Below are 12,955 nucleotides of genomic sequence, written 5' to 3' on the forward strand. Positions count from 1 at the left end.
TATTTGTTCATGCCTCACCAAGCTGAGTGGCGAGCCAAGCCAGAGAGCTATGTCCAGCACAAACCTTCTTCCACCCTCCTGCCCCCTCAGTCAGGTTGCCCCAGGGTCAGAGAAGCAATGGAAGCCTGGAGGTGGGGTGGGTGCAGCACTGTTGTTTTGGGGAGGACATGACCAAGGCAGCCGTGTTATGGATTGTCTTAAACTGCTGTGAACCCACAGCCTTTGGTTCATGATTTATTTACATCATAGCTCTGGTGACCAAGTGACCGTAAACACTGTTAAATGAACAAGCTTGAGGTCCCAGCAATGGTTTAGCTGGGTCTGCGGGAGCTGACAGACTTGCCTTGCTACTTGGCAGGTTTCGTAGCCATGTGCTGAGCTCCCAGCCACCGCAGGGACATTTCTGACAGCAGTTTCTGACACTGCTCCACTACCCAGTCCTTTGGCCCCAGGCTGTCCCACCAGCACAGGGTGATGAGGGCAATGCCCACCCACAAGGCAGGTTGCTCAACTTAGCTTGGCAGACTAGAACACCTTTCTTATCCTTGTGGTGGGGGACCATGACCTTTCACCACCTTTCCAAATCCCTGAAACATCCCAACAAGACTTTTTCTTCTTCCTCTCCTTCCCCCAGGAAGGCAAATCTCTAACCTTGCCTCAGTGTGAATGCAGGCAGGGATCCTATCAGATCATAAAGCAAGAAATAAATACATTTCTCCAATGCCTAATCAAAATTAAATATGAGTATGAAATAGATGGAGTAAGGCTTAAAGATGACAGACAAAGAGTAGGTTCACAGATTTAGATTTTTTTTTTTTTTTACTAGCAGCACCATGTATTGAAATGCATTCACGCTGACATCGGAAGGAAATCTTACCCAAAATATGAATATTCGTGTGTAAGTAAGTCTGCAGATCAGTGACTGAATGACTGGTTTGAAGACCCTTTCCGTGGTACCTTAACTAGAGGGGGGACCTCTGAAGGCCTGTGCTCTGCTCCTTGAGATACCGCAGGATGAAAGTTCAATGGATTTATTTCCCTTGGCAAAATGGCTATTTCTAGTTGCAAATCATGACTGAGATGAGCATTTGCAGGTATTTCTTAGAAGACGGGAAGACTGCTCAGCTTTATGCAAGTCTGTGTGGTTAGTGCCTCATATCTTGTGCATCTTGTATGTCTACACTAAATTCACTCATAGGATGAGGAAAGCCATTGCTTTTTGTAACTAGTGTGATGTTTCCCGTAATATTTTGCTCAGGGTTTTGGCTCTGACACATCATGCAGCTTCAAATAATTTTTAATACATAGGGTTTGAAACAGAATGGCATTATTTAAGCAAAACTACAGTATATTCTTAATGAAGTTTCAATCTGGGAATTTCACCCTCCCCTTTATTTTCCATTTCCCTTTCCTCTCTTTGTTAAGTGAGTGCAATATAGAAAAGCATTTTCCGGGTTTTCATTCCTATCTTCCTTCCAGGCCGGATGAGCTGGGAAAGGGCAAAACCTATTCAATAGCCTTGGCCCCGTAGTCAAAACGGGGGTGCTCTGGGTTTCCAACACTTCAGGTGTTTTTCAAAGGCACAGAACAAACCCATCTGTCTTCTGCCCAGCTGATGGCTCTGCTGGGCCCTTCTAGTGCACTGACACCAGAGGGTGAGGAAGGTCTGCGACTTCCTTATGTTCTTAGAGCTTAGGAAGTTGTTTCTCTTCTTCCAAACATTTGCTTCTGGTTCCTGCACCTCATGAGCCTTTCCAGAGAAATTAAAGTAGAATTACCCAGAAAACCCTTTCGCAGCTTTTTGTTACGGAGAATGTGCTTTCTTTGGCTCCTCTGACCTTGCTAGAAATGACTCCTGGCTAGGCCCATGTTTCAGAAGCTCTCTTCTTTACAGAGAAAGGGCCTTGCAGAAGTATAAATTATCCTTCGTTGCCTGCACACAAAGAAAAATCTTTAGTTTTGCTGATATGCTGAAATTCCTAAGAGAATAATTTGGGTTTGAAATAGGCAAAGGACAAATGACCTGAAAAGCTCTGATTATGAATACGGGGGAGAAGGGCTTATCTTTAACACAGCAACTGTCTGTTGTTAGTAAGGGAGTAGGCCAATAAAACTTGCAAAGTGGTTTTGACTTGCAAAAGTATGTTTTGACTGAGTAAAAAGAGAAGGAAGGTTGAGAAGATATTTGAGACAAATTGTTGAATACAAAATATATATGCGCAAGGTTACATAAAGATAGCAGTATAATTTGTGAGGTGAATACAAGCCAAGTCATGTTATACCAATAGGATATAGTAGCCCCAGTCCACTGTGGGGCCACAGGCAGCATATACCATCTGCATTAACTTCTGCATTAATGAATGCAGAAAACCGCTAGACTGAAGAAAAAAAAAGGGCCATGAAAGAAGGCCTCTTCCTTCAGGGAATTTCTGATGTTTGTTTTTTATCTTGTTTCTGCCCGTGTCATGGCTGTGAGTGTGAGAAGGCTTGTTTGTTAGTAGAGCTGACCTGGGTAATAGCAGTAATGTGAATTAGCTTGTATTTTGTTTGGGGTTTTTATGCATGTGCAATTCTTTGTAATATACTTACCTTTGTGTATGTAAATGGAGGGACAGACCTAATGAACCTAGGAAACAGAGTGAAGCTAGCAACGTAATAAACATTTAGTTGCACCTTGCTGCTCTTTGAGAGCGCTCCTGCACTGAAAGATAACAACAGGGTAAAACAAGAGGCTTTGACAGGGTATTGCCACTGCTTCACTGTAGGCACTTAAAACTAAGCTTGACTAATTTAGGAGGAAGAGCAGCTCTTCTGGAGGAGCTGAGAGCTGGCCCCTAACACCTGAGATGGGCACCCCTGCAATGGGAGCTCCCTCTGAGTGACTAGAGCAGAAACCCAAGCAGGTAATACAGCTGCTGCAGTTGGGTGGTTTACGGGAAGCACTGCAAGCACCCCCCCCCTTCTCCACTCGTCAGTGACTTGGCCCTGCTGCTCACGCCGGTAGAGAATGATCATTAGTCTTAATCACCAGGTTTGTGCTCTGATGAGTGACAGTGGTTACACGTCCCTCCCAACATCAGTAGCTCCCATCCAGCAAGTCTTCTTCAGAGCTGACCTGACTCCTGACCTTTGAAGGTCAAGATTCTGCAAGATTGTGCTCAGTTCAAAATCCAGATAAGCTGAGGTCATGACCTTTGACTGCATGATGGCAGTAATGTAGAAAAATACATTTATTAGCTTTAAACCTGGTAACGGCAGCAGCCAGGGCACCAGAGCTTAGCACAAGCTAAGTTATTCTGCCAGCGAGCTCCGTGTTTTTGCGTAGAGCCTATTCCTGTGGCTCAGCTAACATCCTTAAAGCCAGCTCAGCTATCCTTGCTGTGCTCTGCAGGCAGCAGTACAAGTCCACACAGTTACTTTGCTGTGATGCTGGTCTATCAGACCTTCAAAGTGAGCCCTTACCCCCAAGGAGTATAATAGTACTGGCTCATTTTTGTGATTTCCCTCCTTAGTTTCTGTGACCAAGGAGGCGAGGGCTTGGTGAGCTGGTGAGTGATTTAAGGGCAGATGAGCTGTCCCACACCTGATCCCTCTGTGCCCATTACTGGAGCTCCCAGGCAGGGCGATGACTTGCTCCACTTTGGCAAACGTATGTGAACACGTGCAGGCAGGGTCCTGCTGGGGAGAGGTGGATGCCTGCAGTCTGCGTGTGCAAACCCCTGCTAGCCTTCACAGAGGCGCGCAGTTTGGAAATCCCTGGCAGGTACAGAAAAGCTCACAGAAGTGAGCCTTCAATTGCAGGGTGCTAAGCTTCACTGCTGAAATTGAGGGTACCTGTAACAGAAAGTGGAGTAGGTGGGGAACAGAGAGGTGAGCTGAGCTGAGCTATGAGGTGTCAGGGTATTTAGGAGACCCTCAGTTTGCCTTACCTTTTGGCATCTAGAAGAGCTGCTGCCTTGGCTATTAAGCGTGCTGCTTTCCAGGCTGAGCAGAAAGGACTAGACATGCAGAGCATCAACTATAGATCAAAGACCAAACAGATCAAGGGTGGACATAAAAGTAGAGTGGAAACAAGGAGAGCAGTGAGCAAGAGGAAGTGCTCTGCCAGCCACAGGCTGTCCGCAGACCACAGCTTGAGAAGCACAACTTCCTGAGCTACGCGTTTGTCACCAAGGTGGACCGGTAACGCAAGCATTCTGCAAGGTAGAAAGGACTACTGAGCAGGCAAGCCTGCCTCACGGGACACACTGAGCCTGTCATGTCACTGCCATTATCCAGTTTTTCTGTACATCTGAGAACCTTACTAGGCAGGAAGTTCCCATGGCTTGCTTAACACCCTACATCTTTCCCCTTTCTTTTCGCCTATCAGACAACAAGAAACTTGGTTTTTATTTCTGACTAAAGGGTGGCAATCAGCTGAGTGTGATCTCTGAAGACCTCAAGAACTTTCTTCTCTTTCTGCTTTTTGAGTTTTTCATTGTGATTTTTTCCTGTTTGTTGGTTTGATTTTTGTCGGATCTCTTGGCTCTATTATGAAAAAGCATTTATTAAAGCCTGAATTTTCTGTGAGGCAGTGTTAACATTTGGTGCACAAAGTTAGCTGTTGTGCTCTGGGTTTTTCCATGTGTCTCTTTGCTGCCTTTCCATCTTCCTAATACTCTCTTTTATGATGAAATGACTCAAGATGTTTACAGGCGATGGAGCTCTCCCTGTAGCTAGGTTGGGTGCAGTGCCCCAGTTCCACCACGTATTGGAAGAAAGAAATGAGAACCCAGCAAGATGACCCAAGCCAAGTCCGGAAAGTAAATGAATCTTCCTCCATCTTGGATTAGTTTGATCTGAACTGATCAAGTGAGCAAAGACAGGCTGGCTTATGAGAATAACAAGAAGGCATCAAGAAATGACCATATCTAAGATGGAAGCAAACTGAAGCTTGATGTCCTCTAGCTGGGGTACTGCATAGCTTCCCTCCCAGTGAACTGAAAGTAGCAGCACATTAATTCACATGTGTCTGAACAAAGATTTTTAATGAGTCTACCTAATCAGAAATGATATCAAACCAAGGAAAGAATAGGTAGCTATGTATGTAGCAAGGGTCTAACTTGATGAAACCTTGTTGCACTTCTTTTGCTGCTACTCAGGTAACTCTGATTATTCCTTCTCCAGTGTGCTGGGTTCAGAACTTCATGCTCTTTTCAGCAGGAAGGTGGCTATGAAAAAAAGGGATACAGAGATCTGCCTCTATCATCACCAGTGGCACAGAGCCCTGCAACCGAGTCCAACTGGGCTGGTTGTGACGTGGGGTGTAAAACAGGGCTGTGAGTTTTCTGGCAGTCTTAATCTCAGCACCATCATCTGACCCATCTCCACGAAGCCCCATGCTCCCAACTCTCTCTTAACCACAGAAATTACCAGCATTGTCCATCTGCTTCCACTGGGACTGGTGTGTCAGCTTCAGGAGCTTCTATCTTTTCTTCCTGCTTCATGTGTTCCTTGTAATCTGTGTTGCTGTGCTTCAAGGGTTTCCACGCGTGAGCTTCAGACACAAGCTGGCTTGTCCTGAGTGGTATCCCGTCAGGTACCAGGTGGCTTTGGTGCAAAAAGTTGCTCTTCACCTGGTGCATGGAGTTTATGGCCACTTGTCCATCTTTCTCCCTCAGCAGCAAGCTAGCGGGCACACATTTTATGACCTGTGGTGCCTGCTCTGCTATATATATATAAATATACCAGAGTATCCCTTTCCTTGAGGACAGCGGAGCAAACCCTTGCTCTTGCTTTCTTTTGATGTCTTCTAATATTCAGGGGGAGAAATAAAAGCAATAAAATGTAACAATAAAAAACTAGCTCCTAATTCTTACACCTGGTCTATTTAAACAATGCCAAGACCTTCAGTCTTTACTTACCAGTGTATTATAGAGCATTTGGTTTCCAATTTAAGATTCAGATTTAATAACACCTGATGCATCTTCTCAGATCTGGTCTGGTGACAGGCAGAAGCTGCAAATGTGCAGGAGTGAAGAATTCACCTGACAGTCCCTGCTTCCATGCACGCAATTTCTGTGTGGCTCAGCTGCCTTGGGGAAATTCAGAGTGACCAGGCCTATATGGTACAGCCAGGAAGCCCTTAGTGTCAGCAAGTCTGTGGCAATATTTCTGAAGTCCCCTGCAAAGGTATGCTCAGGCCTGCACCTGCATGAAATTCAGTGGATCATATCCCCTTGCACTTGTGATGATTTCTGGGAATATTCAGCTGCCAAGCGGCTCTAAAGCCGCCATTTCTAAAGCAATGAGTCACAGTGGTGTCATTACTTCAGTGTACAGTCACTGTGCAATAATTCAAGTCACCGTTGTCGTTATTATTACTTCCAACAAGCAACCTGATACCTTCTGCCAAACTGGGGCAGGTGTGTGAATGTAATCACTGTGCAATTAATTAAGCTGTGTTGCCAGTCAGTATGCAACACACAGCTCCCTGCATCCCAACTGAGTTCAATTTAGCAGAGCGGCTGCAGAATTTAAAAGTACTTTGCAGTAAGAACTCAATAAAAAAAGTGTAAAGCAGACAGCTTTAGGGCCAGCTTTTCAGCTTTGCATCACACCTAACAAAAATGAGCACCTGCCTGTATCAGTCAAAGGGTTTTGCAGGACTGTGGGAGTAGAGAGTTGATGTTATTTCTGAAAACTGTGAGCTTGGAAATCATCTGATGCATGAATTCTGAGTAAGCGTAATAGAAAAGGCCGGCTGCTCACCGCAGCGGCCCCGCAAATCCCTTCAACTGGCAGCACAGCAAGAACCCGGGAGCTGCCTGGGCTCCCTCCTCTCTGTGCAGCTACAGAGCTACCATGGAGCCAGATTAAATTGCTGGATTAAGCCCTCCCGCAGCCCAGCATCTCGATTTTTGTGACAGCTGTGCCCAGGAAAGAAGTCAAGCATCGATGTCATAACTGCGTCAGCTGGTGTGTCATGGGTCACAGCATTACAGCTGGAAAAGGTCTGTTAGGTCATTCACTCCCATTTCTTAGCCAGCACAGGATTGGACTCAATAAAGTGTTTGCTACTGCTCTAAAAATGGCGTTTTAGGAGATTTGGGCAATGCAATCCTCTTGCCCTTCTCTTGGGAACTTATCCATCACCTGTTATAACTCGCTGCCAGGAAGCGTCTAGCCTAACATTCCCCTGTTTTAATATGATCCCATTAATGACTCTTCTTGCCTTTCTTTTTTATCAAAGCCTCCCCTTTCGCTGAGCTGTCCTTTCCTCCTTCTGTACAGGTACAATAACCTGCTTAGTTCTGGCTTTTGAGGGGAGGATACCCCACCGCAGGGCTCTCATCCCTGAGGGCCCCCAAAAGGCCCTCCAAAACTTAGACGATGGGCCCTACATGCAGCCACAGGCACTGGAAGGTTAGTTCTGTTATTTTTCTTCACCAGTCTGTTGTTCTTGTTGCCAAACCCGCGTTGCTGCTGTAAGCAGGGCTCTGTCCAGACGACGTGCCTGTCGGAGGGAGCAGAGGGCTGGGTGGCTCTGCCCACATCAAAGCTGGGTTCCCCCATGGGGAACACCGTGCCAGTGTCACTACATGCCTGGTGCTCACCAGGTCCAAGCTGCTTTGTATTACTTCCTTGTCTTTGTTGATATCTCTTATTTCCCTCCAGGCAATAGGATTCCTGAGCATCAGTGCTTTGCTGGCCCTTTATGCCTTACATGATTAATGGGTAACAAAGTTCAGCATCACTGGAGCTATTGCAATGCATGTCACCTTCTGGTGCCACAGCAAGGCATTATCAGCATTGGTCTCCTTTTGATCTAGGTTTCACACATCATTGGCAAGATCAGATTCATGCTTGTGTGACTAATTTGGGGAGTAGCTTTTGCTAACAGTGTTATGGAACATTTCATTATAACTCACCTTTCTTTTCCTTCAGCTCATTACTTCTTTCCCATTACTGAGTACGAATGTTGCCGTCCAACACACGTTTTCATTTCACATGGTTACTAGGCACTTCTTTTGGTTTCTACTGTAAAGAAAGAAACCAAGAGATGAATCAGGTTAACTTCCAAAAGCTGTCCTCCAGTCTTTTACTCTATATGTTCAGGTGATACTGATTAAAATCATATGCTGTTGCATCTGAAAGAAATTTCCTCACCTGTGTGATAAGCTGGGCTTCTATCACAAGTGAAGAGAGACTGTTTCACTTATTTCTATTTGCTTTTTTAAGCATGGCTTTCTCATTCTTACTGTCTTGGCTATGATCTTGAAAATTGATTGATTAAAATCAAGATTCTGTGGACTAATACCCTGAATCAGCAACTGGGATTGCAGAGGAACATGTATTTTCTAAGGAAGCTGTCTCTGTAGGGTTGCAAAAGAAAAAAACTACTAAAAATAAAATCTCACTGTTGGTTTTGGGATTTGAAAGGTTATTTTTATAAAAAATAACATCTGGGATAAACATGCTGTCTTAGGTTAGGCCTTTGAAGGGACTCTCTTTTAGTAGTTTAAGTCTGACCTTATTTGAAATGTACTACTTTAAGATCTGTACCTTTAAAAATAAAAGGAAAAAGAAAAAGACTTGAAATAAGACCAAATCAAAAGAGAGTCCTCCTCTTTTCAGCTCTGACATCTAAGCAGCAAAACTGGTGCAGAAAAACATATTTTGTATATGTTCTCCTACATTTTCTTTACTTTTAAAATCAATTAATCAAAAGAATGACAAGCCCGTATCCATGAGTCTATAGCCGTATCCAGTAAAGCTCTTACAACCAGACCTTTCAGCACAAGTACTTCCACTGACTGCAGTGCTAAGCACATGTATAAATACTTCGTTGAATCAGTGCCATAGATAGACACCAGCATTTAATACCAGTCTGCCATCAGACTGCAGGGACTAAACATAAATAGAACTAGTTCTTTGTGTCTCTGATCAGAACAGGAATCTAAAGGAGAGCGTGTCCCAGATCTTTAATATTCTCAACAGCGTAATTCCAGTATTCTTACATCTTGTACAGCTGAGAATAAGCTCGGAGACATAAGGTGTGACTGGGCATTGCTAACATGTGGTGCCGCAGGATGGCCCCTCTCTTGTCACTCAGTATCTCCCATGCATCTTTTGGAGCTTCCAATTCTGTCTTTAGTACTGACCAAGAAGACAAATGTGGCAGGAAAAAAAGAGGGAAACCAAGCGTTCATTTCCTCCCTCCTGAAGGTCCCTCTGGTGTTTATCCACATGTTTCCTGTGCTCCCTCCCATTTCCCTCTGGCAGCGCAGGGAAAGGGTTCACTATGTCTGTGTCCTTTGAGTCTTGCCCTGCAGGACTTGCTGTGTTGTGCTGAGTGACCTAAGGCTGCTTGCAGGGCTGCACCCTGAGTTATTCTGCTGCAGATCAGCCTTTGGGAATCAGGAAAGATACCTCTTCTGTAGTGGATAACTTGCTGCTGAATGCATCTTAACACATCCTCCTCCACCGCCTGTGCTCTATGAGTGACAACGGAGGTGGAGGGTTTCCCCCTCCCCATGAGCAGCCCATGAGTGGCTCCCTGGGTGCAGAGCTGGAGGAGCGTCCACCTCTGCAACCACCAGCACCAGCGCAGACTTGTCAGTGGAGACAGGGAATGCTCAGTGTTATTTTTAAACAATGAGATGTTTTAGTCTGCCTTTTTGCAGACTACCTAAGCTGGGCACAGACGGTGGCTGCCAAAGCACGAGAGCAGCTGATGGTGCCTCTGGCTACTGCCGAGAGGCTCCGAGAGTGGGGTGAGATACCACACCAGTGCCCATCACAGCTCCTGTGTGACCAGAGAATTGCTGACAGTGGCATGGCCACAGGGTGAGCTGCAGGCTGCCTGGCACCTGCACACCTCAGATGGATGCTGTGGCTCAGTGTGTGCATATTCCCAGCTGCTGGCCAGGTCTGCGGCCCCTTTCCTCTGCCACATCACTCCCTTTGAAGCCATGAAACATTGTTCTGACCCTTCAGCTGAGGATGGGGTCCAGGGGACAGGCATGCTCTACCCTCTGCAGCGCTGGCTGCCTCTGTGCATCCCTTACCTCCGTCTGGGTAGCTGTGGTTACGCAACATATAGAGATGAGCTGAAAGCAACAGACCTCAGCGCAAAGCATTCTGCAAGCCTATGGTCTGAAACCCGTATGTGCATCATTAGCATGAGGCCGTAGTCCTTAGGATGGGGTGTATCTGTCTGTTGAGGCCTGTGCACCATGTTTGCCTCTGTCATAGCAAGGCGTCTGTGGTCTGATGCCCCTCGAGGAACTCTCCTGGTCTGTTAAGTGCCTCTGTGTGTGCCTGTGCGTTTGCATTTACGGTCCTTACTCCCCCCAAGTTTTCCATTTGCAGTTCTGCTTACAAGGGACTCCCTTGCTGTGTTTCAGCCCGATCAGAGATACCAGTGAAGAGGGAAAAGAGACACACCTCTGTCAGGCCACTGCCCTGCGAAACTGCCTTCCACTTCCAGGGATCAGCATCCTTGATAGACTCATCAAGACCTGTCCTGTCTGGCTTCAGCTGAACATGAACCAGGAACGGGCTGGGGTGATACTTGGCAAAGAAACAGCAGGGGTAAGTCCAAAGTGGTTTCAGTTCAGACAACCAGATTTCCTGTCCTTGGTGGAGCTGGTTAGGGGAGCAGTGCTTTTTTTCATGTGGAAGCAAAAATATTTAGCAGACTATGCTCTCTGTTTCTATTACCTTTTGATGCTTTAGCCACTCACAGCAGGGCAAGAGAGATACAATGGCTTTGGGGAGGCAAGAAATCTTGTTTCTGGTTTTATTTACTTAGCATATAGATTCATGGAGATGCCTTCCCATTCACCACCAGACCCATAGGTATGTTGACTATCCTAATTTGGAGCAACAAAAAAAAAAAAAAAAAGCCTGAAGAAAAGAGCGGGAGCTGCTGGGAGTCATTTTTATTGCAATAATTGGTATCTGGTCCCCATAAGCTGAGTGTTAGAAAATGACAGACTTGTGTAAAGCTCAGAGCTTGCTTACGGAAAACAGCTCTGTAGGAAAGGGAGCTCCCCATTCCCGGGGTCTCGGAGGTGAGGCATGGCACAGAGTAGGTGTCCTGGTGGGGTCTGGGGAGGGCAGGTGCAAATGACAAGGGGAATTCACTCACTCCTGCTCTGAGGAGGTTTGGACCTGTCCCTTGGCTGAGTCAGTCTATCCCAGGGCTAAAAGCTGGCACAGCCAAGTGACAACCTCCAGTGGGACTCACCTGACCAACCTGGACTGTGCAGCACACCTTACCCTGAACCAGACTTCTCAAATAAGTTGGGCAAATTATTCTCTTTGTTTTTCTGCACTGACTGTAAAGGGAGACCTCAGTGACTGTCTCTGATATAGCCACGTATGGCACCAAGCCTCCTCGGTCATTAGCCGCTCCTGCAGGTAGGGCTGTTCCCCACCTCTGAGCAGCTTTGGGGATAAATCTTGCCTCTCTTTCTCCTGCTCACACCATCCTCGGACACAATCCTCAGCTGCAGTTCAAAGCAGGCAGAAGGAGAGCTGATGCATCAAAGGTGTCCCACGGCAAGGGCAGGCTCTCCTGCCCACTCTGAGCCCACCTGAAGCCAAATCAGCACCGCACCTTTCCCACCTCTGGTGAAAATGGAAGAGATTGTTTTGCGTACTGGTCATGACCCAGGCAGTAGGGTTAGGTCCAGCTCAGAAAACCCACCTCCCTCTCGTCTAAACAGCCCTGGTCCAATTTTAGCCTTTGGAGCCATGGCAACCAGTTGTGCCGATCAGGAAAACAGAAGTGATTCATTTCCAGGTTTCACTTCTCTTGTTGCTTGAATTTAATTTCAGATGAAGCACTTGACTGACGCAATGTGAGATAGTGCTGCCTGAGATCCAAGGTCTCAGTAGTCTCTCGAGGTGGGTTAGAGGGACCATGCTGTCACACAGGTGGTAGGACCTGGAGAGCCTCTATGACTTCTTCCTACCTGCAGATACTTTCTGTGGTGTAGAAGGTGGGGGCTGCCCTGCATTAGAAACAGGCTTGTTTCAGGCATGCACCTGTTTGCTATGCGTTTATTTGGATTTTCTCTGCGCTGCTGGTGGACCTGAGCCTGTGAGGATCAGTTTCTTAGGAATGGCAGAGGCCAAGATGACGGCACTGTGCAAGGTTGTGAAGCTGCCCCAAAGCTGTATGTTTAGCATGGATGGTTCAAAGTGACAGGAGATGCCTTTGTGACTGGGACTCATGCAGAGAAAGGTCCTGGCTTCTAGACAAGTTTTTTTTTAATTCCTCTGTCCAAGAAATTAATGTTTTCTTGATAGGTTTCCACTGCATTGTAGTTGATTAATTATTTTATCAACTCACACTTCTTCTTTCTAATATTAATATCCAGACTCCAGAATTAGCCCAATTTTTCAATTCAGTTTTTATAAAAATACCTCAACACTCTCTCTGCCAAAACCTGCTATCAAAGAACAGATAAAGGTGAAGATTACTTTGTCTTTCTATCTGCAGCTTCAAGGTACAAGCTAAAAATACCCTTGAAAATGAGGTTTAATTAGAAACACACTTAGGAGCTCACACAATACAAAGAATGAGATATTTTTCTTTTTTTTTTTCTTTTTTCCTTTTCTCTTTTATATTTTTAATTTTTTTTCTCTTTTTTCTTTTTCTTTTGTCTTCTGTCTTCTTTCTTCTTTGTTTCTTTTTACTTTCTATTTTCTATTGGCTTTTTCCTTTCTTCTTCCCCTTTCCTCTTTCTTCTTTTTTTTTTTAAATTTCCCTGGTCCCATTGGTGGGAACCAATGGCTACAGTGGTTCCACTGGTTCCAATTAAAGACTCAGGGGCCTCTTATCAATGTGTATGAATACCAGATGAGAGGGAGTACAGAAGATTGAGCCAGACCATTCTCAGTGGTATCCAGTGAAAGGATGAGGCACAGTGGGCATAAATTGAAACACAAGAAATTCTGTTTC

At 45.7% G+C, this 12,955-nt stretch overlaps 1 protein-coding gene across 1 annotated transcript in view; it reads left to right on the forward strand.

Annotated features, from left to right (window-relative positions):
• Positions 1-12,955, forward strand: part of RIN3 (Ras and Rab interactor 3) — a 72,126-nt gene that overhangs the window by 9,889 nt on the left and 49,282 nt on the right. The window contains exon 2 of the mRNA XM_087747550.1: positions 10,389-10,575. Coding sequence (XP_087603676.1) covers positions 10,389-10,575 — 187 coding nt within the window. The remainder of the gene's footprint in view (positions 1-10,388; positions 10,576-12,955) is intronic.

The sequence above is a fragment of the Nipponia nippon genome, unplaced genomic scaffold (genome assembly GCF_047370975.1).
Source record: "Nipponia nippon isolate SJK-2023a ecotype South Korea unplaced genomic scaffold, ASM4737097v1 scaffold_11, whole genome shotgun sequence".
NCBI classification, from domain to species: Eukaryota; Metazoa; Chordata; class Aves; order Pelecaniformes; family Threskiornithidae; genus Nipponia; species Nipponia nippon.